Source organism: Nylanderia fulva, unplaced genomic scaffold (genome assembly GCF_048542155.1).
Source record: "Nylanderia fulva isolate GAGA-0341 unplaced genomic scaffold, ASM4854215v1 Scaffold17, whole genome shotgun sequence".
Lineage (NCBI taxonomy): Eukaryota > Metazoa > Arthropoda > Insecta > Hymenoptera > Formicidae > Nylanderia > Nylanderia fulva.
Window position 1 is genome coordinate 3,764,997 of NW_028189945.1, and position 26,819 is coordinate 3,791,815.

General features: G+C 33.4%; 2 protein-coding genes and 1 long non-coding RNA gene across 3 annotated transcripts in view; 1 reads left to right on the top strand and 2 right to left on the bottom strand.

The window, feature by feature from the left end:
- Nucleotides 1–21,552, bottom strand: part of LOC114938121 (uncharacterized) — a 44,598-nt gene extending 23,046 nt beyond the window's left edge. Inside the window, exons 1-3 of the mRNA XM_029311892.2 lie at nt 21,449–21,552; nt 18,282–18,606; nt 16,876–17,357 (exon numbers count right to left, since the gene is read on the bottom strand). Of these exons, the coding sequence (XP_029167725.2) occupies nt 16,876–17,268 (393 nt within the window). The 5' untranslated portion in view covers nt 17,269–17,357; nt 18,282–18,606; nt 21,449–21,552. The remainder of the gene's footprint in view (nt 1–16,875; nt 17,358–18,281; nt 18,607–21,448) is intronic.
- A 1,925-nt stretch (nt 21,553–23,477) lies between these two features.
- Nucleotides 23,478–26,752, top strand: LOC114938120 (dihydrolipoyl dehydrogenase, mitochondrial). Its single transcript, XM_029311891.2, has 7 exons — nt 23,478–23,672; nt 24,185–24,470; nt 24,551–24,917; nt 24,988–25,332; nt 25,447–25,538; nt 25,623–25,948; nt 26,337–26,752. Exons 1-7 carry the CDS (start codon nt 23,628–23,630, stop codon nt 26,400–26,402), a joined length of 1,527 nt encoding a protein of 508 aa, XP_029167724.1. The 5' UTR covers nt 23,478–23,627; the 3' UTR covers nt 26,403–26,752.
- LOC114938122 (uncharacterized) lies at nt 23,578–26,139 on the bottom strand. Its single transcript, XR_003821011.2, has 2 exons — nt 23,879–26,139; nt 23,578–23,720 (listed from the first exon to the last, which is right to left on the bottom strand). It is a non-coding gene; the product is annotated as an uncharacterized LOC114938122 (long non-coding RNA).
- Nucleotides 26,753–26,819: the final 67 nt, after the last annotated feature.

Consider the following 26,819-nt stretch of genomic DNA (forward strand, 5'->3'; position numbering starts at 1 on the left):
GTTCTCTTGCGTATTTACGAAAACCTTGCACTAAACTTAGTGCGCTTTTATATTTACAAGGATCTTACACTAAGCTTAATCGCGTCAAGTGTGATAAAAATAATATATTTTATATCATTATTATTAAATATATATATATATTTTTTTTTATTAATTTTATAGCCACTTCTATATGACGATGTAACAAATTAAAATCTAGAAATAACGCTCCTAAAAAAAAAATTAATTTGCTTTAAACTGAGTACAATTTCATAATTCTGCGTGGCAAGATAATATTAGGGAAGTATTATGGAGGCCACAGAAATGCAGGTGCACACGATGCCTCGGGCTGCATCCAGTAATCTGACTGCAGTTTCAGGGTGCAGGGTTCACGGACGTGAGAAAAAAAACCTCTTCGTAATAATTCATTACGTAGACCGTGATTATTTCTCGGTTCGAAAGATGATTGACAGACGGGACAATTATTGTAATGCGTCCAGATACTAACAGCAACGTAACAAGTAGAACAAAAAAACATTCCCGAACGTCTAAACTGCACGCTCATTTTCTCGTCAAATATTATTTATTTAATAAAGTCGAGCGGAACAACGATTCCTTCAAAATTCACTCGACAAACGCTCGAGGGAGACTTTCACCTTAACATACGACAGAAGAAATAGAAGTAGAGTGTTTCCCCGGAGAATAAAAAAAAAAAAATAACACGTTACCTTTTCTCGCACGCGAGAATTCGCGCAACTCCGTGAATTCGCAACACTGTAACTGAGATCACTAAATTGAGCGAACAAATAATCGCTATTCCTCTCAACACGATCGTGATCGATCTGGCGGGATAATTTAATGTTTCTCGTACGCGCACATGTCAAAGTCAAAAAACAAATAACGAGAGAGAAAGAGAAAGACGCGCGATCGGGACTCGTCGGGATTATACGTGCGACTGAGTCTGAGTGAATCGAGAAAACGTGCTTCCCATCGAAAGCACCTGTACCATACTACACTTTCACTCTCTCGTAATCGGTAGCAGAGACCACCAAGTCTCGATCGGCACGTTCGAACGAGTCGAAACTCTTTTCTATGTCGATATCGAAAGCACTATCGATTTAGCGGAGGGATATTCTGCAGACATTACGTATTTCTTGTGAAACAGTATACTATGATGATTTGTAATAATATATCGTCTTGCGTACGCACAGAGAATTTTTTTGTAAAATTTACTCTGAAAATCATGGTAATTTGTGGGATAAAATAATAAAAATATTAATATTTATCACTATAAGATATAAAATGTTCCATTAATTTTATTATGTACAAATTAATATTTTTTGTTGTGCTAAATATTAATCAGAGAAACCTTTATAAAATTCTTCCAATAACATATTGTCTCACGATTACCATAATTTTCAGGGTAAATTCTAAGAGAAAATTCTCTCCGTGAAAAATCGTTTTACATAACAACACCGTGGAAAAATATTAACGAGATCACTTTGCATTCAATGTTATTTATATACGCATAGATAATCAAATTTGTATAAAGTACTCAAAACATGAACATGAAACGTGTCGTTAATTTAGAAAATTATAATTTTTCTATGAACGAAGAGAGACAAAAATAGAGAGAAAGAGACGGATCTATTATTATATGCATCACGGTTATATTTTTGCGGACGTAGAGTCAAGTTTAACAAGTGCAAAGTTCATCGGTGCATCATATTTACGGTGCAGTTTCGCGGTGATGCAGATGCATCGGAGGCGATTGAGGAAAGCTGCCAGCAGGGGTTCTTCTCGAGAGTTGGAAATTGCGGTTAATTGAAAAGTCGCGGTGCATCTCCCAATCGGTGTGCAACAACTGACGGCTGCATTAAGACGTCGATAAATTCACGGTGATCTCGGAATCGATCAATCCTTGTTCAAACAGGGGTAATTGAATCAAATCACGTCGGCGCGCATGAAACTTGGAAAGAGTCTTTCTTCAAATGTCAAGTTTTATCTACTTTTCTAGAAGTAGAATGGAATCGTGTGAAAATTAATTTTTAAAACAATTCTTGAAATATTTTATCGCTTTTAATACACTGAAAAAAGCTTGACTAATTAACTAAATTACTATTTTGTTAATTGAACATATATTAGTATTTAAATTAAATAATATATAAGTTTTGTTTTAGATCTCATATATTTAATTTAAATATTTTTATATGTTCAATTAACAAGATAATAATTGAGAGGCTTATAGAAAACCTGTATTTTACGAGGACATTATTTTGATGGTTAACTTAATACCATAATCATATCATTTAGTCTTAAAATGCTAAATGATTTTCAATGTTATCCATGCACATAAACTGATTACGACTGTCGTATTTATCCTTGAAACAAATTATATTTGTACAGTATATACAGAGAGCGTTTTATCTCAAACTTCAACGCTTCAAAAATCTTGAAGAAGAAAATCTTTATCTGTAATAAATTTTACGACGGTTCATGAGTTTAAAATATTCTCCATTGAAAATTTGTAAGTAAGTTTATCGCACGCGTATTTCAGAATATATTATGTGTCTACGCTGTGAGAAAACGGCGTGATACAAATCGCATGAGAGATCGAGACTAATCGACGAGAAGATGCTATGTTTTTTCAGCTAGGCAATTGAACAAGGCAAATTTCTGTCGTCTTATAATCCGCCGCGCCTTTCCCTTACGTGACTCCATAATTCACGACATTTTAGAAATTGGACATGCGCTACTGCATATCTTATCTCGACGTCGTTTATCCCGACCGTGTGTCCACATATGCAGAACGAACGTGATTGTCGATGAAATGATCTTGAGAATCGCGCTAATAGCGAGTCATCAGTTGCACAATGTCGCACTTAACTTACAGCGCGAAATTAATACGCAGTTAATAGGAGCTAAAGAGAAAACATCCATTTGCGTGATATATAATACCTATAATTAAATTTGTGCGTGTAAATCAATATAAAATAAATATTAATTAAATTGAATAAGATTAAAAAATGTATATAATAATTTTATATATAAAAAAGATTTAAAATATTAATTTTTTGAATTATATATATCACTATATATAAATATATAAAATACTGACGATTGTTCCCAAGAAAGGAATAGCATATCGAATATAAAAATATATACATAGTTTCGGAATTTTTTTTTGCGAGTGCAAGATGATGCGTTATTACGCGCAACGTAATATGCAAATTGGCAGAATTTGTCGGAGAAGTGACGAATAGCAACGGTTTAGAGTTTAGAGAATGTTTTTCTCTCTCCGCGACGACGACGGTTCTTCAGTCGATTGAACACGCGTTGCACTCTCATCCCGCATACGTTGCCGCGGTGCATTCGAGCGTTTAGAAAGCGAGTGCGTCGCTCTCCGGCGCGGCGTGTGGCTTTGTTTTCTCGCCTCTCTGAGAATCGGGAAAAGCGAAACCGAATGTGTGTACACGTTCCCGTTCATCTGTATCTGCGCGAAAAGACCGCGAGGAATTCGAACAGATGTGCGCGGATGCGCATTCTCTATTCTCGATTGATATAAAAAAGAAAGAGAAACGTTTAGTTACCGTCCTACAAAGTCTATTTAACATGCATATAATGGACGAGGAGAGAAAAAATATTATATTTCTTCTCGTAATATTTAATTGTACTATTGGATAAAAAATGTACAGAGAAAATTTATTCTTAATTTTTACCCTGAAAATCATAGTAATTATGGGATAATATATATAGGATTAGAAGAATTTTATAAGAATTTCTCTGATTAATATTTACCACGATAAAAAATATTAATATCTACCACAATAAGATATAAAATATGTTCGATTAATATTACTATATGTACATATTAATATTTTTTACCGGGGTAAATATTAATCAGAAAAATTTTTCGAAGAGTGTATCTTCTTTGTTTGTTTTCGTATATTAATTAGAAAGTTAGAGAAATAATTTGTAATATAATATATAAAATATAAAAATAAATTAGTATACATAAATCAATTATATAAAACCGAGTAATTTTCTTTCTCTGTGCATATCAGTATTTTACTCTGTCCCAATTATTCTCGACATTTCCTTACAAAATTGTCAGATAAGATAGCGCACTCTTCTAGCTTTTAACGCTAATGAGAAAGTTCGTGCCGAGTGTGATTTATAACGACATGGTATCCGCGGAATCGAAGTAAAAATGTGTGTCGACTAGAGTTGCAAATTATGCCGCATCGATCACCCTAATTATCGGCGATTCTCGTCGCTTCTTACACGCACTTAAAGTATGTTCAAGAGATAGTTCATATACGGGCAATCCGATGTACGAGAAATCCTCCTTTTCGGACCGTATTATAAATTACATCCCGTTTTCGCGTCGTTAACGCGTGACGCGTTTCGCCGATGTTACATGGGGTTAAACTGTAAAAGTCACGTTACACTTATATATAATCGTAAATCGTCGCGTAGAACTTGTTTTATCGATAGAAAATAAATTCGTATGCAATTCTTCCCTTTTTCTCCTTCGACAAGAAATATTATTTATTGCCTCCAATATTCGATCGTGATAAAAATTTATTCCCTTTCCCGCTTCTTAATATTTATATTAATATATATAATAACATATATACGAGAATTTAAAATTTCGGGAAAAGAAGGAAAATTGCTTATTCCAGTTTGCATATATATTTTCTTTTTTAATAGATATTTTTCTCTTTAGGAAAATAAGCTCAACACTTTCTGCGCATTCGTCGCCGCGTGAAAATTGCAATCGCGATCGCTCTTTTTGATAAAACAACGCATGATTTTATGAAAATTGATGAAAATTAGCATGAGCTGTTCGCTGCTCGACAGGCGCGACGAATTTTTCCACGTAGAACGAATTCTTAGCGTTAACGCGCCGTGAAGTTCCCGTTCGGCAAAGATAATAATCGCGGTACGCGCTATCGTCTAGAAAGTAAAACATCAGGAGACAGTTGTAGAGCCTCTGCCGTTAATTGTCGCGGATAGACAATAGAGACAAGTGTAAATAATCTCGAGGCGAGAAAAAAAAGAGAGAGAGAAACTCTCACTTTCCTCGACGGGGCAGCAGAAGTTCTAATTATGTCTCTGATGCGGATGTGTCGCGTGTAAAAATATTGTTTCCGGACGAGAACCTTTAATAATTGCAAATTTTCCTCGCGACATTCAATTACTTTGCTACTGCTGTGAAACGATATTCGTCCGTTATGCTACGATTAATGTTAGAATGCGGTGAGGGTCATTATAAGACTCTCACTCTCTCATTTGTATATGTCTGCTATTAGTAAAATTACTTCCTACATTCTTGCCTCCATCAATTCGATAAAAATCTTAATATATCTTTAGGAATAATTTTAAAATTGTATGAATTTGCAAAGTCTCGGATCCTTTAGATTTTTTTATATCATGCATTTTGATATTCAAAAGATGTTATATATTTGATTTGATAATAGATGTAATAATAATTTTGATGAGATAGTTTAATTTTGTATATACTATAAAAATTATTAAATTAATAAATATTTATTTCAATATTGCCTTATTAAATCATTTATTTGAAACAAATCAATATTTTACATATATTAAATTTTTCAAATCAATATTATTAGTTTCAAATAAATGATTTATAAGGTAATATTAAAATATATTTATTCGAATTCAATAAATACTTTTTAGTGTATATTTTCTTTCTTTGAAGACATTAAATTTATGTTTGCACTTACATATTAAATTAAAATAAAACTATATAAAAATTGAGAGAAAAGAAATTTGACTTTTTCCTTATAATTTTTTTTTGTAAAAAAATTGTATTTACAAAAATTCAAAATTTTATTAAGAATATATTCGCGACCTTCATAACCAATTTCCGTCGAATGTATACCGTGTTACTATTGCGTTTGCTTTTTTCTTGCATGTCGAGTGAACGGTAGACTATTACAGGAGAGTGTTAATGCACGGTTATTTCGCTAGCAAAGGCATCTATCAATGGGTCAGCGATCGAGTCATTAAAGTGCCATCAAATTACAGTCGTTCCACGCTAGTGTCCGCGAAATTAGCACTTGTCTCTCTTCCGTGTTGTGACAAATCCGTCGTTGGACTGTAATATATTCCGCAACTAGAGTGTTTCATTCGTACAACTAGAACTCCCAATAAAAGGCTATTTCCTTACGAAAAGAATGCTCGTCGTGTATTATATAAATCGAGACACCAAGACGTTTTCTTTATATCATAAAATAAAGAATTAAAATAAAAATATAGATAACACGATGTTTCACTTAATTTTGAAGTCCTTTTACTTCTCACCTTGGAGATATTCGAGAGTCGAGAGTGAAAAACTTGATGAATTGACAAGAGAAAATTTCAAATAAAAATCCCTATATTTCCTGCGATTATAGGCCTAAAGAGTCCGTAATCGGTACAAATAAAATCTTACATTTTATCAAGGTAAATATATGCTAATCGCGATCGTGGACCGTCCGCATCCGCGTATATCCATTGAATCAGAACGGAGATCCGAGAGTACAGAAACCGAACACCTGGCGAACGCGATCCTGCGTGCGAACTACAGTTTCACCACGGGAGAGGATTATGTAAAACAAAAAGTACCGGTCCGGACGAGATCTCGCCCGCAATACTCCATCGTTAGAGAAAGACGGAGGATGAGAAGAGCGAAATAGAAGGGAGAGATGCGAGTGCATCTGCTCTCGCTACGCTTCGCAGAGAACTCGATCTTTGCGTGTTCCGACCGAACGATAATCGACCAGGGCGAAAAAGTGTTAACACGCGATTAGCCAAGTCGAAAATGTATCGTATCAGCGAGACGCATATATTAATAATTCGTGACGAGATTTGTTTCACATCTCGTGGGAGATTTTTCTCTTTTCCGCACTTCAACCAGAATTGGGTAAATTAATGATTTTTTAAAACTAAATTAAGATTAAATTAACTGAAGTTAAATCAAAAGTTAATTTTGAAAAACATTATTTATATTAAATTAGAATTTTGTCTGTTAATTCTTTTAACAAATAACATAAATTTTGATTTTTCTATATAGAAATATATTTTGGTGATTACAATTGATGACAAATAAACATAAAAATCAATAATACTTTAATTAAAAAAATAATACGTTTATAACTTAAAAACCAATAGTGATATTCAGAGATAAAAAATTTAACTTAGGAAAAAAGTTAAGTTTAAGGTAAAAAATAACTAGTTGAAGTTAAAAATTAATACATTTTAAATTAATTATAAGTTATTAACTTTTTTTAATTTTTAACTAATTAACTAGTTATTACCCAACCCTAACTTCAACTAATGCAAAAAAAAATTATACAGCTCAACTCTATAATTATATTACTCTTCGTTTTACGGATATTGAATAATGATCGACGTGGCGCGAAATTCCGCAATTTGCAAATGTCTCGGCAACTTTCCCATAGAAATCATGACATTATGGTGCCCGATACAATCTATACACTTTTACCGTCTCTTCGTATAACGGGCGGGTACACGCGAAGTCGCGATTTAATCGATTCCGCTTGAGAATACCGTCGTGACCGCCTCTAGAAAGCGTCCCTTCCTGACAGATCACAATGTCGTTCGCGACACGAGAGAAGGATGATCTCTCTAATCAACGCGGATCGTGAATATCGTATTATTAAGTACGACAATCGGCACCATAATGATTGAAACGACGCCGCGGACGCGATGATTACCGATTTCTCTATAACGACAGAATAAATACATATATTTCATCTGCGCACAAAAATCACTAAAATCTTCGCGCCATATATATGTATAATGAAGAGAAGAGAACGTAGGATCGTAAAGTATATACAGATTAAATTCTAAAGATTAATTTCTTTTTTTTCCCTAATCAAATTTCTCCATTTCTCATATGTCGCTGGCGCAATAATCCAAATCATTAACTTCGGCAGGCAAAAATACAAGGATATATATTCGGTCGATGACGCGATGAATCGATCGATCAATATATGTGTGTACCTATATCCGATCGTTAGAAAGTAAAACCACATCACGTGGGGCAAAATATAAGATCGACGTAGTGATGCGGATCGACGTGATCTTTCACTTTAATACGCATCTCATAGCAACCGCCTTTTTTACGTAAGTCCATCGAAATTGTGTATTTGATAATAGCATATTTCTGTATTCGTACTGTGATGAATAATATATTTTTTCGCTCTTTAAATCAATTTTCCCGAGAAAAGAAATAGAAGGAATCAGCTTTCTCATCTCAACGTGCATCTCGCGACCACAAAACTTATTTGTCATCTGATTGTTACGCTGGAAAAAATTGTTAACATGACTAAACTTTATTTCAATCAAGATTGTGCCATAGATTTCAAAATTACATTTACATGAATTGTTTTACGTTTTACATAATATTGACATGGACTTTTTGCAGACAATGTAAACTATATAAGCTTTATGAATTAAATATCAGAATTTCAAAAAAAGTAATTATATTATGATATATATATTATAGTTAATGTATCAATTATAACGATTTTTATATAATAAATATAAAAAATTAAGAAATATGTTTAAAGCATAAGAAACGTAAAAAATAAAATAGAATTACTCATTATTAACATAGATGACATAATTTACATTGTTTACGCAAACATAGATATATGTATAATTTACGGATATAAATGCCCAACCCTGCTTTCAACTAAATTTTGTTAATTGAACATATATGTTTTGTTAGATTTAATATATTTAATTTAATTATTTCCATGTTCAATTAACAAAATAATATTTAATTCAAAGGTTTAGTCAAATTAACAAATTTTTTTTCAGTGTATATAATTTTTGCGTGTTTAAGAATAAAAATACGTAGATTTTCGCGCGAATAATTTTTTTCACGAAAGAATGAAGAGGTCGACGAACTTCGATGAGGGAGACAGTCTTTCACCTTAATATGCAACTCGTGATTACGGAAGAAACGATCGGTAACTGCCTCTCGGGAGAGCTATATACATGTTTAAAAATTGCATATTTAGGAATCGCGGAATTCGTTTGCATTTAGTTTAGCACTTGCATCCGGAGATCCGGAGCCGGTGGATCGATGTTAAGAAGAGAGGAAGAAAAGCGACGAGGAAGAGCTTCTGAAGAAGTTGGGTCCCGGATATATACTTTATACTCTTGTACACGAGTCAAGGAGCCATCGCGCGTACGTAATAAAAAAAAGCTAAGAAAAGAGAAAAAATGTGGCGGAGCTGAATTTCTTCAGCGTCATCGTCTACGTTGAAGGACCGGAACAATGGCTGGTGCAATTTCCGCGAGAGCGGATTCGGCTTAAGACTCATAAACGCGCATAATTTCCGAGGGCCAGAAAGGACCGTTCATGGAACAATCGCAACTCGGTGCATTTGACTCGGGTGTGTCAGGGTGTGTCTGTGAGATCCGCCTCCTTTGCGGTAGCCTTTCTTTTAATTATCGCCTAGACACAAAGAGAGAAAGGGAGAGAGAAAGGAAAGGAGGGAGAAATAGGAGGAAATAATCTATTAGACGCCTATTAGCCGAACATACACGTCGATTTAATGGAAAGGCGTTTGATCCATGTCAGAAGCGTCGCGTATCGCGGCGGAAATGATTTCACACCCTGTATAAAGAATCTCCACAGTACGGAAACTAGTTTCCGAGCGCGGTGCACAACCAGTTTGCAGTTAATTAATGTTGCAAGACCGGTAGCCCGCCCTGCCTCCTCGAAAGTGCACGAGACGCAATTGCATCTCAACACTTGCATCTCGGCGCTGCGCGCCGATTTATTATCTATTATTCATCTAAATCGGCAATTTAACGCAAAATCTCGATCGGTTAAATGTCAAATCTAGAAAAGTGCGAAAGACCGAAATGCGCGCAACTTTCTCCAAAGCTATTATAATTGCAGCATTCCTGGTAATTATCGTGTGCTATCTTTATTAGTTTTATTCTAAAATCAAGTGACCTTTCTGTATGAATTTCTCGTGTGTGAAAATTGCAATAATTATACAAGTTAATTATTCGAATTTTTACTATCGAACGTGTCATTTAAATTATACTAATTTCTATGCAAATTTATACTTCTTCTACTCAAATTATATTTTTAATTAATTTCATGCTGATTATGACTGATTCTGCTAACAGTTGGCTGACTGTTTATAGTCTGTAACGTGCAGTTATACAAGATGCAGCCAGCGTTGCTTCATCGATAAGTGTTATCTGGTGTTAATTATTTATTCGACGAACGTAAAGAGATTCGCGGTTCGAGGAACTTAGTTATTAAAAATTGCATTTTTTATTTAACACATCTGCGATCAATTTAAATTGGCGCGATACTCGCGAGATAGCAAGATTGTATTTTAATTGGCAATATTCTTTTTTAGCCATCACTCGCATAGATTTTCATGTTTTGCATCCTTCTGGCAAATATACAATCTTTGAGATTAAAAATTCGGAGTCGCCGATTTTTTTCGACGAGGCAGATTCTCGCACGATTGCGAAAACTCGTTGCACCGTTCGCCGATGACGAAATATCGCGAAGGACTGTATTTTGCGACACGGCACGCACTCATACACACGGGCGTGTCGCAAAGAAACGCGTTTCCCCGTTATGCAATCGTTCCCGATGACGCTCTATGTTTGTCGTCTCTCTCGCGTAAAGCCGCAATTCGCGGCTTGTGTAAACACACCCGTTATATATTACACGCGTGCCAGCGTCGCGACGTGGGCGGCGTGAAAGGAAGACGAAATTCCAAGGTCGTAGCGTATGGAAATACGCAGATATCAAACGCGGCTCGTTATCATCAGCGAGACTCCAATTATCTGAATGGTCGGTACAAATATCTTGAATTTTCGGAATTTTCTAAATTTCTTCATTTTCTTCATTTTTTTTTTTTAACGCAATAACAGATTATACATACACACACATGCGTACGCGATTTTAATTACTTAAATGATTTTAAACGTAGTTTTAATTGCTTCGAATCTAATGCAGTTTTATTTTTACGAGGTCTTTTATCATCACGTTCAAATTAATATTTCAAATTAAGAGACGCGGAAATTTTAATATATCAACTATACGGTTTTTAATTAAAGAATTAAAATATCGGGTTCTTAATTTTACTCGATCCGATGTGCGGAACCAAAAGCATTATCGTAGCTCGCGCACGATCGCTTGGTAAATATACAGTGAAAAAAAGTTGCGACGCAATTCCGCTGCACTTTTGCCGATGCGGCCGCATTGTTGCAGCGTTTGCCGATATATGCGTTTAAAAAAAAGTTAATTTATTTAACGGCAGACCCAAATTCAACAGAGAGAAGAGCAAAAGATAAAAATATTCGTATAATTTTTTAAAATTACGTATATATTTTTTTAATTTAAAACAAGTAATTTCCCAAAAATATAATAATTTTATATCCAACTTCTGAATAATCAGATTTAATTCAAAATAAGATGTAACTTTTTATAACTTGAAATTTAATTATAGCATTATATGTCGATTATTTTAAAATTCCTAATGAGATTATTTTTAATAATTTGACTTTTTTGACTAATTTATATTACGATTTCACGACTTGTGTAGCAGATCTGCATGATACATGTGCAACATGTGACAGTGGATATTTAAAATATATATATTATAGTAATTATAGTATTTCTAATTATTGATCAAGAACCGAGATTGTGTGCGTAAAAAGAAATAAAAGGTTCCAGTCATATGAAATAAACATGTTACATAAAATTTCGATGAAAATTAATGACTTTCTTCCGCATTTTATTTTCGAATATTTAATATATAATAATATTTATCTCGAATATTGGCTCGCGCAAAATCTCGAGGTATGCGTAAATATTTTCCTTCATGTTCGTCATCGACCGTTACTTTCAACATCGTGCATCCGAATCCCTTCACAAATCACGGGCGATTTAATCGCGAACGCTTCGAAGCGGAGCGCGAAAGGATCGGAAACCGGAATCTCGGTTTTACGAACCGCGGAGTCGGTGTCCTATCGTCGTTAAGCTGCGAAACACTCACTTTGCGTTCGCCACGACCGATGAGATCATCGATGGTAATCGCGACAATACCGTCGCACTTTGAATAAGGGCACCAAGGGACGTAGACCGCAAGACCGTATATGTACGCGAAACGGAGCACGCGACGAAAAATGTTTAAAGCACAAGAGTAAACATCGGACTGGCGAGAGACGACGCCGTGTATGAGACCATGCTGCAGCCACTCTTAATAAGCTGCTTTCACACCGAAAACGAGATGCATCGTGGGGATGCAACGCGCCTGGTTGGTCGGCTTTTGGACCAGACAATTTGCGCCGCCTCGCGAACGCGCGGATGAGATCTTTATTTTATACAGTATAAATTATAAATTATATAAATATACTTATATATACAATTTATAATTTACATACAATAAGGTATAAATTATTAAAATAAATTTTAATTTTTTATGTATTCTGAAACATGCTACAAAAGAAATTTCAAATATATACATGTAAATATCAAGAATTAAAAATGCTTCATATATAAGTATTTCAGAAATAAGAAAAATAAGTTATGGATAATGTATAATTATAAAATATAAATTTGTTTTATAAACTATTTCATGAAAGAAATTTTTTCCCAAATATTTCACAAATAAAAAAATTAAAATGTATCAAGTCTCTTTAAAGAGAAATTTATATTTTATAAATATTTTAATACGCTGTATTTTTTTTTTATTTTGTAAAATAAATTTAAATAAAATTTAGTACATTTTTATTCATAATTCAAGAAATCTATATGAAATAATACTTTGTATTTACATGTGTATATATATATCTAAAACTTATATAACTGTTGTAGCAAAAGGAAAAGAACTAAATGCGCCTTTTCGAAGACGATAAGAATATTTTTGAAATCACAGAGAGAGAAAGTATATTTATATAAAGCAAGCAACAGATAGGACACATCATTCCGAAAGCTTATCCTAGGTTCATCTTAGCAACCGTAAACTCGATCAGATTTAGGCAGGTTATTAGCAAGTAATCTCGGCGGGGCGATAATTTCATGAAAGATCGATGGGATATTTATCAGCGGCATTCCCTAGCCTCGGCTTCTCCTCACCTCGGCAATTAATCGTCGTTCCCCGAAATAGCGGCTCTCTCGTCAATATCGTATAATACTGCCAGTTGCTGGTCGACGACCCCCATGCAACCACGTAACCGGTGTATTTCGAGTAAATATCCCAGTTAAATCTCGGTTTATCTTCGCAATTCGCGGCGAATCTATCTTTAAGATAATCCGGAAAGTCGCGCTAAAACGCTATAATTGCAATATGTAGCGAGAATCTGCTCATTTTGCATTATTTGCCACTACTTTCCTAAATAATTTGCACGTGTATCAAGACGACAAACAGACAATTTTTATTGAACTGGATTGTATTGCTTAAAAATAATTGGGAATAATCATAAAAAACATGATGTTTCTGTTATTTATCTCGTATATCATTTACTGATTCAATCATCAGCGAGAAGTAAGCGACATTAATTATTTATTTCACATTATTTTGAAATATAATTCCAAATGTCAGGATTTTTATAAACGTGCGAGAGGAAATGTCGGATAAAAAAAAGAGATGACAATGATAAAAGATGAATGAAAAGAAAGAGATATGCGATTCTTTCTTTTTAGAAAATTTATATCATCCTACACCAATTTTTTTCAAAGGCACAATTTCTAAAAAAAATCTGACTTGTCTTTGTGAATGCCGCTTAATCCGAATTCCGCACAAAGGCAGACGTCCGAAGGAAAGGAACCTGCCGAGACCCGCATCCTCCCTCCAGGCCCGAACCTAATTCATCTTGGAGCCCCGCAGGTCCTGCGCCTATCACCTTGCCTGTCACTAATACGACACTTCTGAGAATTTCAGAAATGACGCATCTGTCATCTGCAGCTTGCTACGTTCTCTACTTGACATCCTCGACGTCCTTCTCTCAAAACGAGAAAATTTCGTGGCACACTGACAAATTTAAGAATGGAAAATTACACTTGTAATTTGTAAGTAATTTGTCAAATGATTTGATGAGATTTTCAACGATTTTTGAAAAGCTATAAATCTGCCTAGAATTTGTTTTTCTTTATTTTAATGAAATTATATTAATAAAATATATTTGAATAATTGTAGTTGTAATTATTGTGGAATTGTAATATGCTTACATATTTTTTTGCAATATTTTCGAATACGTTCTTAAATTGTTCGACCTGTATTTGATTTTAATAAAATTTTATTTATGTGTGACTCGCGTGTTTTGTTGTAATATAATAAAATGTATTATATAGAAAAAAAAACCTTTATTATTAGCATGTTCTTTTTAATTTATTAAGTGAATTAAATTTATTTATGTTCCACTTTTAAAACTAACCAAGTGAAACATTTTGCATCACATGTGTTTGCTACCTAGTTCCACTTCATAAACATGGTTTTATAAAATTAAACCGTAACCGTGAAGAACATATTCAGTTGCTAAAACCCGGCAAGTGGAGTCATATGTGAACAAGATATATAAAAATAATGAGTCTAAGAAAGTGAAAAAAGGAACCATAGAACGGTACCGAGTTTCTTAAGACTTTCAAGGATGGCAAGCATATGCTTATCAAGTAGTGCGAACACTAGAGTCTATTTACGCAACTTTATCGCCCGGCATATATAAAATTCCAAATTAATATAAATAAATAATATTTTATGTTGATTTTATACAGTGCACTACCGACTAAAAGTCAATAAAGAATTTTTTCTTCCATTTTTATCGCATATAGCAAATATATTTCATAACATTCTTAAAGGAAACAGAATTTATGTAATGCAGTTGTATAATAGAAATAGAATATAAACACGATCTCTCTTTCTTTCCCTCTTTGAAAAATTTTTCTAGACGTCAATATTTTTACATTTTTAATATTCAATCGTAAATATATATATATATATATATATATATATATATATATCGTTGTATAAATCAATTAAATTTAATCCTTAAACAATTAAAAAGTTCTTCATTTATTAAATTAAATGAGAAAATACCTGTAATGGTTTTCAACTTCGCTCTACAGATCTTCGAGCTCCAATAACATAAGCGAAAAACGAGGTATCGTTTCTATATTTCTTATGTAATTATCTCCGGATTATCTTAATGAAATCTTGGGCCTCGGGAAAAATAAAACGCGCGCACAAAACGGTGTCACACCATCGTCACGTAAATTTCGAAAAACGTGATGGAGCGCGGAATTTCGCCGACAACGACAAAAGCGATCTACCGAACGATCGACACGATTCCGCACGAATGAGCTTACTGTTTCTTCAGCGAGGCGTGTGACGCTTCTTCCGATACTCGGACGGGATTCTTGCGATGTATACGCGGGTCGATAGTGCACCTGTGTACAATCATCACCTGAGAAATACCGTTGCGGCCAGACGCCGCGCTGGCAACGACAGCTATGAAAGAGAGTCAATATAACATATGAGATGCCTCTCAGTGGCCAAAATAACCGATCGATTTTATTTTGGGAAATTTTTCATTCTTTACTCTAGAGCATCTGATTGCTCTGGTATTCAAAATTTTATTTTAAAACTGGAGTAAGTTGATCAACTTGGTTTTCTTCTTCGTCACGAGAGATCGAGCGAGATCGTTTTCACGAAAAATTATAATTTCTTTTTAAATCTAACTGTCTAGCATGATGATGAGAAGTTTATACATTGAAAAAAAACATATTGAATTCGAATAAGTATTTATTTCAATACTGCCCCCAAATAAATCATTTATTTGAAACTAATAATATTGGTTTGATGTGAAAAATATTTATTTGATGTAAGAAAATCTTTTTCAAAACAAATAATTTGTTTAAAATAAATGATTTATTTGACAGTATTGAAATAAATATTTATCAATTTAATAATTTTTTTCAGTGTACTTTCTCAGTTTCGTGCAGAAAAGAATCACTCTCACGTGCCTCACGCTCGCTCAAACTTTATCCGCAGTTTTATTATGCAATGTATGCATTAGTTATATGATATATTACTACTCCTATTAGTTCGATAAGTCATTAGTTTCGTCATGCACGGAAAAACAAGTTAAATGAGTCGTAAAAATATTAATTGGATATGCTTAATAAATGCGTCGTAAGTCAAAAATAAATCGGAATATTTAATTACATGTAAAAAAATTGCATAAAATCGTTTAATTGATTTCTGGTTAAAAATAGTTACCCTCGAGATATCGAACACTTTAAAAATATCATCATATGTATACCCTTGAATAGATGTACGATATATTTTTAGTTAACTATTTTTTTTATTACAAGATTCTCGTCGATATTAATAAATAAATCGAGAAAATCAGAAATAATCGTGAACTAATCGATATGTTCCACATTATTTCTAAACCTTATGATCCAATATTTTCAGATATCTTAAATCGAAAAAGATAGCAAATGTCTAAATATAGAATGGACCACATATTTAATCCGGTCATTCCGATTATTTTGATAGAAATGATCTAATAATTTATCTTGTTCTTTCGATTAATGTGTTATATATAAAAAAAAAAAGAATTAATGAAAAAATGTCTTAATTAATTTCTCTTTCAAATTAATTTTCTCTGCTTAAGTTAAATTCTTCTTTCTAAATTAATTAACCTTTATTAATTAATTATAATTAATTAATAAATTAACTTTTATTAATTAATTACCTTTATTAATTATTTCTCTCTTTCTCTCTGTCTTTCTCAAAAGTTTTCCGGACTGACTTCCGCTGACATTTCTGAATAATCAATACAATCGATATGTAAATCGTTTCCACGTACCTCATTCGCCTGCTTGCAGGGGGAAGGCACTTTAGCGGAGAGTTCCTTGAAGAGGTCCTCCGAAGTGTTCCTCGCGATCTCGGCCGTACTTCCGGAATCGTCATCCGCGTCACGTGCGAAATCGGAGGTGATGACGCTTTCCTCGTCGCCGCTGCCCTTCTCTCTCGTCCTCTGTTCGTGCTTCGAGAGCAGCTCGCGCTGCTTCTGGAAGAACTCGGGCTCGCTGAAGCATTTCTCGAGGCTGACGGCGCGCTGGAGGGTTGTTGGCGAGCTTGGGGTCGATCGCGAGAACTCGAGCTCGTCCCGCAGCAAATTTTCCGCGCTCTTGTTGCAAATTCGCGGTGGATCCTGATCGCGGAACGCTCTCCGTTGCCCTTTCGATACCTCGCACATCGTGTGCTAACCAGATAATGCTCTTCGTCGAAAGAAAATTACGCGGTACGCGTTCGACGTCATTTTACACGAACATTTCTCGAACGTATCTGAAAGAAATTCACAAATTAATGATACATGCGTTATATGAATTAATAAGGAGAGTCGCGAAATTCGCGTCTCTCTATCAATTATTTTTAAAAAAATTATCACATACATTTATATATTAATATATGTATACATATTTATTTATGTAATATTAATAAATACAAAAATAATTTATATAAAAAATTATATATAATTATTATAGATATATATATTTATATAATTTATATTATGTAAAACATATATATATATATATATAAATATTAAGCTTATTTTTTATAAATAATTTATATTTCACGACAAAGAATTTCATTTAGAATCAAGACTAAAAATCTATAATTTTGTACGCCGTGTATATCCTAATATACATATGTATATGTGCGTGTGTATTTTACTTCTTCAGTTAACTTCACGCTTATGACACGACGCGTACATTTATAAAATGGAACTCTGTTCTGTGAATTCGTCGTAAATGTAAATTATAGCTTCGTTGCTGTTTATTAAAGCAATTATGAAACATCGTTCTCTCATTATTGTTACTGTTTATGCAGCGATTATTGGCGAGATTTATCGACGCCGCTTTCTCACGATGCATAATGATAAGCTTACCTCGAAACGATTCGAAACATCGCAGACGTGATATCGGAGTCGCGCATTTCTGGCGAATACAATCGACTCTCCTGTCAAACGCCAAATATATATATTCCAAATATACCTTCCACGAATATCTGTCGACAATGCGCGCGTCACAACTCGCTCGTTCCTCGCGCGCCTAAAAAAACTTTCGACGCGAGCAAAAAGTACCGATTCGCGCTAACGCGAAGTCCTCGTTTCAAGGTTAGGGTTAGGTTAGGCGCGCGTTATCGCGCGCGAACGAGATATAATCGAACGGAGAGAAGTGCAGCGCACATATGCATGTACGTACATACCTGTCGTTTTCCGACGAGATCCCCGCGAAAGGACGAAAGAGAAAGCCGGCCACTCCGTCTGTCACCGGGACGCGACGCGCACAAACACCACCAGACGCCGCGAGACTAGTGGAGGGACAGCCACCCCGCGTGCGTCATGCGGAAGGACATCTGTTGCCCCTTGCCCGCGACACCCCTACTCCATCCGTCTCGCTTTCTCTCTCTCCCTCGCGTACGCGGGATCGTTACCCTCGCACCACGCACGCGTAATGTGACAGGTCCGTCAAGTTGAGAGAGCCGCGGCGTCCTTGCCGATGTCAACACAGAAATTGCACATGTGTATTTCCTGCAAAGAAATTATCATCGTAAAATATATGACACAAAAATAATTTCAGATATCAGATTGAAGGAGTAATTTTCATAGTCTTGTAACATTATTTAATAAAAATGTTCCTGATTTAGTCAACTTTATTAATTCTCTTTTCACTGAAATATAAATTTTTATTTTATTATATAATATATAATAAAATAAGTACAAGTAATTTTATTATATAATATATATATATAATAAAAGTAATATATATGTATATAAAATTAATCTATATATCAACTAATCTATATATATAAAGAGCAATGATGCAATTCCAGGAAAAAGGGCCCCCAAATGTTATTTACGTCACTGATACTTTTGCATCTATCTTTCTCTCTGTCTCCTTCATCCCTTTCCCCCTCCCTTTTACTCTTCTACCTCCCTTTCTCTTTATTACTATCTCCTCTCTTTATCTTTCTCTCTTATCATTCTGTGCTATCTTCCTTCCCCTTTATACCCTCAGTTACGCTTCGCCCCTTTCATCCCCTTATCTATCCAATTCAGGCTCCCTTTCTCCTTGTCATTTTTTTATTTACGCGTTACACCTTTCTTTCTCTTTCCCCGCGCTGCGCTTCCGATCTTCCCTATAAAAAAAAAATTGTGGGGTACTCGCTGTGAATTATGTCGGGGGGCGCGTAGGCGAGACGATGATGACGGCGTCGCGACGACGCCTAAAATGCTCATGCGTCAATCGATCCGCGACTTTCGCCAAAGGAAGAATCCTTCAATGCATTTCGCATCTTTATTAATCGCTGAAAATTCTTCCCTCCTCTACATTCATTCATGTCGTTTTTCTTCGAAATTGTCAAATAAAACCATATTCTGTATATATGAATAAAATTATCTCGTTAGAAGTTATAACAATGGCTCATTGTCTTTTACATCGGAATTTTGATAATAATCTTGCAAATTGTCTGTCAGACCCCTACATACTTTATTCCATCTTCTGGACAATCTACATAATGAATTAGCACACACAAACACAATGCATATTTTTATTTCAATATTACTTAAGCACAATTGTTTCTGCAAATTTCATCTTCTTCGAACAACCAAGCGTGTAGAACGATGAATTCTCACGTTAACGATTATAATATTAATTATTATTTAATTGCAAAATATTAAAAATGTATTTTACTTTAATATTACTTTAACTATCGTTCGTTTACAATCAGATTAAATATGTATACACTGTTGTTTTTCATGCTTGTCTAAAAATAATTTAATTTTGAATATATTCTGCAAGATGATTTCTAATAATTATACCTTATTCTTACATTTTTTAAATTTCAAAACATATAATTCAAATACGCTGCAATATATTCCATGCAATTTTATGTCATATATTATGTTACATATTAATATAAAAATAATCTAGTGTGACAACATAACGCAGTAATGACAAATAATATTTTTTAAAAATAATTTCTTAAATTTCAAAGATTTTCTTGAAAATGGCATGTCTGAATTTGCACACACACACACACATGTGTGATTTTATTTTATTATCTATTTACTTCAACATCATATTGATTAATCAAACTCTGAATACTAGTTTTTTCGGTAATAATTCATGTGTTAAAATATTTGTAAAATTATCTACATTACAACACAATTGTACCTGTAAATTTCTTGCGAAGCAATATCTCATATTAAATTAATTCATTAAATGGATTGTTATATTATAGCTTATTTAATGTGCCATTTTTGAAAAGAAATAATAATAAAAGAAAAACCTATGTATTATTTTTAAATATTATATCTAAATTAAATATTATAAAATCTTGAAAATAGTTTCTGCTGTACTATTTTTAACATTAATAAATGAAAAAATATATAATATCAAAATATATACAAAACAGAAAAAATAGTTTTCATGTTAACTAATCTCGAAATTAACATTTCAGAGCATAAATTTCTTGCACTATTCTTAATTCATTTCTGTATAATTATATTTGATTGTGAGAATATTCCTTCTATTCCTGTAAACTGCATGTAAATGTTGAATCAACGTTACGAAGAGCTTTTGATAATGCTTAAATTATAACACACACCTGAGTAAATTTTATATTTTTCCACATAACACTGAATCACAATCATCAATCGCGATTCTTGTGACATTTAATTTAATAAATTTTTCATATTATTTCATATGTTTCTATATAACTAAGAGAATAATATATATATTCAATTTTTATTAACTATACTATGTCACATTTTATTAATTATATAATTTATCATTCTACTTTATATGTAATAACCAAATATCTGTTTCGTATTATTAATACTCTGTCGTATGATAAATTTATAAAAGTATATACGGATATACAATAATTATATGTATAATTTTTTACAAAGCATATATAAAAATAATATCAAAAAATAGTTAGACGAATTGTCATTATCATTCAAAGCAAATTAACGAAGAAGATCATTAAATAACGTATTGGCTTGTAAAAAGAGTTAACGTTAAATAAAAAATTAAAATAAAGAATATTTTTCCTTGTTGTATAAAATATTAGCCGTTAAAGGACATATGTCTTAAGTACAATTTACATGATACTGTTTTACTAGATACTATCATGCTATTTTGAAAGAAAAAAATATTATAAATAATAAAAAAATATTAATATAACTAGTATAACTATAATAATAAAAAAGCATTATGTAAATTATAATTTTAGGATACAATTTATTTCTTGAAATTTGGCGAGAATTTTATTGGCTTGGAAGACAAGACGTGGAAATGTTTCCAACGCAGTAAGAAGGAACGTTGGAAAAAAGCACAATAAGAAGGGACAACCAATGAATTACTTACGGAAAATCGGTGATTGGTTACTCGTCATCTCTTGTCATGCAGGAAGCGTTTTCGTATCCTGTATAAGCTATCCACGTGGCAACCACGTAGAAATCTTCCGCATTTTTGTTTCAGTCCTTGCATGATTCTAACGGCTATCTATAGTCCAGGAAGAATTAAAATTAAAAATTTGTTTATTCGAGAGAGAGAGAGAGAAAAAAAGAAGCTATTTTCGTAAGTATAATTTTACACATATATACCTTTCTCTTAAATCTTTAAAATATTTTTAATAGACTTAAGATAAGATTTTTGTGTAGTTTTAATTGTTAGTGTATTTATGTAATTTTGCGCTTTTTACATAAGAAACATATCTTTCAATGCTGTAAGATTGAAACATTAACAATAAGATATACAAGATATGTAAAATTGTAAGATGGTACTAAAAATTGGAATATTATAAGATATGAATCAAGAGAAAAACACGTGACATTTCTTATCTTAATTACAATATTACAATAAGTTTTTTCATGTCCATATAACACACTTTCAATCTGTCAACTTTATATATTTTTTTTTATAGATCATGTCTACATTATGGTGGATCGAAGAACAAAAGGATTATAAATTACCAGATGAGCTCCAGAGTACAGATTATATAACAAGCATCCATAAATATGTGAAGATAAAGCATTTAATCAATATGGCTGCAGAGTGTGTTTTCAATGAAAAAAAACATATACATGCAGTGGCACAGATTTATAATATTCCATACTCAATTCTGCAAGAAAAAATCAGCATCACGGGTCTTTTTGAAACGTATTTGATGAGGAAATTGAAATACGAGGAAGCAGTAAAAAGTGTTTTACTTGAAAAAAAACTTATAACTTTTGCTGCAACAAAATATGACGTTAATTTTGCAATTCTATTGGAAGAAATAGTACGATTTAGTAATTCTGAGCGAAAAATATATAAATTTGACAAATCTATTAATCCTGTTATGGATGTTTTCACATATATTGAGGAATTGATAATGTTGAAAAATGTAGAATTGTGGAAAACAAAAGGTAATCCACTTTGCAGTTGTGAAATTTGTTTCATGGAAAAATTGATGCTTGTGGCTTATGACTTAGCCAAAATAAAAAACTTAAAATATCCTAGTAGATGGGATATTGACAAGAGAGCATCTGTTGGTTGGCTAATAGCTTTCGAAATGACACACAGCGAATTAATTTCAAATTTAGTTTCGCAGAATGAGTGCCTTAGATTTCCAATGTTTAATAATTGTAGAAGTGGAAAGAAGAAATATTCAATGCTTTACGATCCAATCTATGAGCGATATGAAGAATAATATGAAGATGAATATGAAGATGAATGTTATGAATATACTAATAGAAAATGAATTATTACTTTAAATTTTGTGTTTGTTCAATGATAAGAAAATCTGCATGTAAATGTTCTAAATATCAGTATTCATCGTTTTTGTAAATGATTAACATGTCTACAGATTTATGGATGTGCAGACTAAAAGTAATATTTGAAAAAGATTGGCAACCTTTTTTATTAAATATATAAATTTAAATTTGCATTATCTATAATAAAATAATAAATTTAAATTTATATGTTGTTCATTGACGAGATTGTTCATAAGATTAATAAAATATTATATATAATAATAATATAATATTCTATTAACACTCGCATAATTGTAATAATATTATACATTTTAATGGTTGATATAATATTCATCTCTATCAACTTATTATGTATATATTTTTGGATTTTTTTCAAATTACTTAACAAAATGTTTATGTATACTTCAACTTCTATATAATACTATCATAATACTAACCTTTGTTGTTTCTAATATTTTGAATAATAAAATATGTATCAAAAAAAGTACGGATAAAGAGTCTTGATTTAGATATTTACGTTACTCTGTTATATTACTTCAAATTTTTTTATTATACATATGTTAAGGTGTCGCCACTTACCTAAACAACTGTGGCGCCATCCAGCGTCGTAATCTGCGAACATTTCACCGACTCTGACTTATCAACGTCGATGAAGTAAAGCGATAACCTATCGTGATAACCAGCGATAACCGGTGTAGAATTTTTAGCTTTACGTTTCACTGCCGTGGAACCTTTCCCTTTCTGTCATTCTTTTAATATCGGGATCCAAGGTATATCTTGAAAGAGACATGATGCAAGCTGGTCTCTGGAACTTAGTGACTACCTCCATCAGGGTAAGTTGCGAATAGTAGATGTCCGATGATCATCTCGATCATATAATCCTGCGAGTAATATTTTTCACTTTGGTTAGAACTCTTTCGTAACATTTTGTTCATCTTTTTCTTTTAATTTATTTGTGAGAAAGCTTCGCAGACTCACGTTTACACTGATCATCTATTTTTCAGTTTCTAAGAATTTAATAAAAACTTGTTAATTTTACCTTATCGCAACATAGATATTTCCACAGATTGATTATGTCATTGCTTTCTCTGATTAGCTTCCATTGTATCTGTCTTCTTAGTTGCACGATATGTGTATTCACACAAATGATGAACTAAAAAATGAAAAAGAAGCATAATAAGAGTATAATTGAATAAAAATATAATAATAACAGGTTGACAGATGACTTTAAATATCATCATTTATGTTATTCACACTTATCCACTTTCATTTCACTCTCTTTTCACAAAACAGTTTTTTTACATCAGCAAATGTATCTATAATATCATTTTTATTTTATCAATAGCCAACATGCATAAAGCGTGTTCTCCCAGGCATGACAGCTGCCCAACAGCGCAGGTATGCGAGTACAATCGATGCAGATGTTGTGGTGATCGGAGCTGGTCCTGGTGGATATGTAGCAGCGATTAAAGCTGCACAATTAGGCATGAAGACGGTATGCGTAGAAAAAGGTCCTACTCTAGGAGGCACGTGTCTTAATGTTGGTTGCATTCCGTCAAAATCCCTTCTAAACAATTCACATTATTATCATATGGCGCACAGTGGAGATTTAGCAAACCGTGGAGTTGTTGGTACGTAATTGAAATAGATATCTTTTATTACATTAATTAAATCGTAATAGTATTGCTAAATTTTGATGATGTTCTTGCAGTATCAGATGTTCAACTCAATCTTAGCAAACTCATGGAACAGAAATCAAATGTAGTCAAGGCCTTGACCGGTGGTATAGCAGGCCTATTTAAGAAAAATAAAATCGAATGGGTCAATGGCCATGGAAAGATTACTGGCAAGAATCAAGTCACTGCCTTAAAATCTGACGGATCAGTAGAATCGACGATCAATACTAAGAATATTCTGATAGCGACCGGTAGCGAAGTTACGCCTTTTTCCGGTATCGAAATCGACGAGAAACAAATCGTGTCCTCGACGGGCGCGTTGTCGCTTAGCGAAGTTCCCAAGAGACTCATTGTCATCGGGGCTGGAGTTATTGGACTGGAATTGGGCTCGGTCTGGCAAAGGTTTACTTTAAAAGTATTCATTATCAAGGACAGATCATTCTTGCACTCTTGTTAATTGTCATTTTTACAGATTGGGTTCCGACGTTACAGCCGTTGAGTTTATGCCAACCATTGGAGGCATGGGTATCGACGGAGAGGTCAGTAAAACGATGCAGAAGGTTCTCGCTAAGCAGGGTCTGAAGTTCAAACTGGGAACCAAGGTCATGGCCGCTAAAAAAAGCGGCAGTGAAATCATCGTTTCCGTCGAGGACGCGAAGGATTCCAGTAAAAAAGAGGACATACCTTGCGACGTGTTGCTAGTGTGCGTAGGCAGGAGACCATATACGCAGAATCTTGGTCTAGAGGATATGGGTATCGAGAGAGACGAAAAAGGAAGAATACCTGTAAACAACCGATTTCAGACGGTAGTACCTAAGTAAGTACGATATTTTGAGTTCGATATCGGCATTAAAGTGACACGTGTTTTTAATTTCCTCCTATATTCATGGTTGAATGATTTCAAAGATTTTAATTGTTATTTCACCATTAGTATCTATGCTATTGGAGATTGCATTCATGGACCAATGCTGGCTCATAAGGCCGAGGATGAGGGGATAATCACAGTGGAGGGTATCGCCGGAGGTAAATCATCGTTCACATCATAAATATATTTTTTTCTCATACTTTTGATCGTAAAAATATAAATCATTCTAATTTGCAATACAGGTGCGGTTCACATTGACTACAATTGCGTACCTAGTGTAATATACACGCATCCGGAAGTGGGTTGGGTCGGCAAAACGGAGGAAGATCTGAAGAAAGAGGGTATCGACTACAAGGTCGGCAAGTTTCCATTCATGGCAAACTCACGGGCGAAGACGAATCTGGACACAGACGGTTTTGCCAAAGTACTCGCTGACAACAATACGGATAAGATCCTGGGTGTACATATGATCGGGCCAAGCGCGGGCGAGCTCATCAACGAGGCGGTTCTCGCAATGGAATATGGCGCCAGTGCGGAAGACGTTGCCCGCGTATGCCACGCACATCCGGTAAGTATCTACAATTGATTTACGAAAGTTTTGCTAAAATTCCTTCGATTCTTTTTATATGTCTAGATAAATATCTCTATAGATATTCTATAAATTATATCTATAAATATCCATATTTATAAATATCTATAAATATTTATCGAGATATATAAAAAGAGTCAAAGAAATCTTAATCAAACTCTTTTGTATAAATCAAAATCTAAGAAAAAAAGCATTGAGAGCATATGTATGAATTAAAAATAATTCTTAATTATTATATTTGAATTTATATTTTTTGTTGAACTCAACTCTTTGAATTTAATGTAATTATTGAGGATGTAAAAAATCTAAATTACGTTTGTATACTTGTTTTACTTGTTATACTTTCTAATATGAATTTGTTTTACAGACATGTGCCGAGGCACTCAGAGAGGCTCATTTGGCAGCTTACTTTGGCAAACCCATCAATTTTTAAGTTATTATGGAGGATAAATAACTCATCACACTTATTAGTCCATATTTTCACTGTGCGCTTAGCGCTAAACGTGACTGTCCTGTTAACTTTACTGGAATATTACATGGTCAGACACGCTTAAGGTCCACATTGGATGTGCCATGGGAATGTGTGGTCTCTCCTGACGTCTCTCATCGTAGCCTTAATCTAGTCTACGTGTCAACGACATACATTGGGCGCATTGTCGCTTAATCGCATAAGGGATTGTAAATAAAAGTTTGAAACTATCATATGCAGAGGTAATCGTCAATTTACCCCTGCCAGGTGATTACTGTATTTATTATGAATAAACAAAAGCTGCGACATTATAATTGGACCTTCGAGTCCTTTATTTTAAAGGCAAATAAATTACGTAGCAAAACTAAATTTAAAATAAAT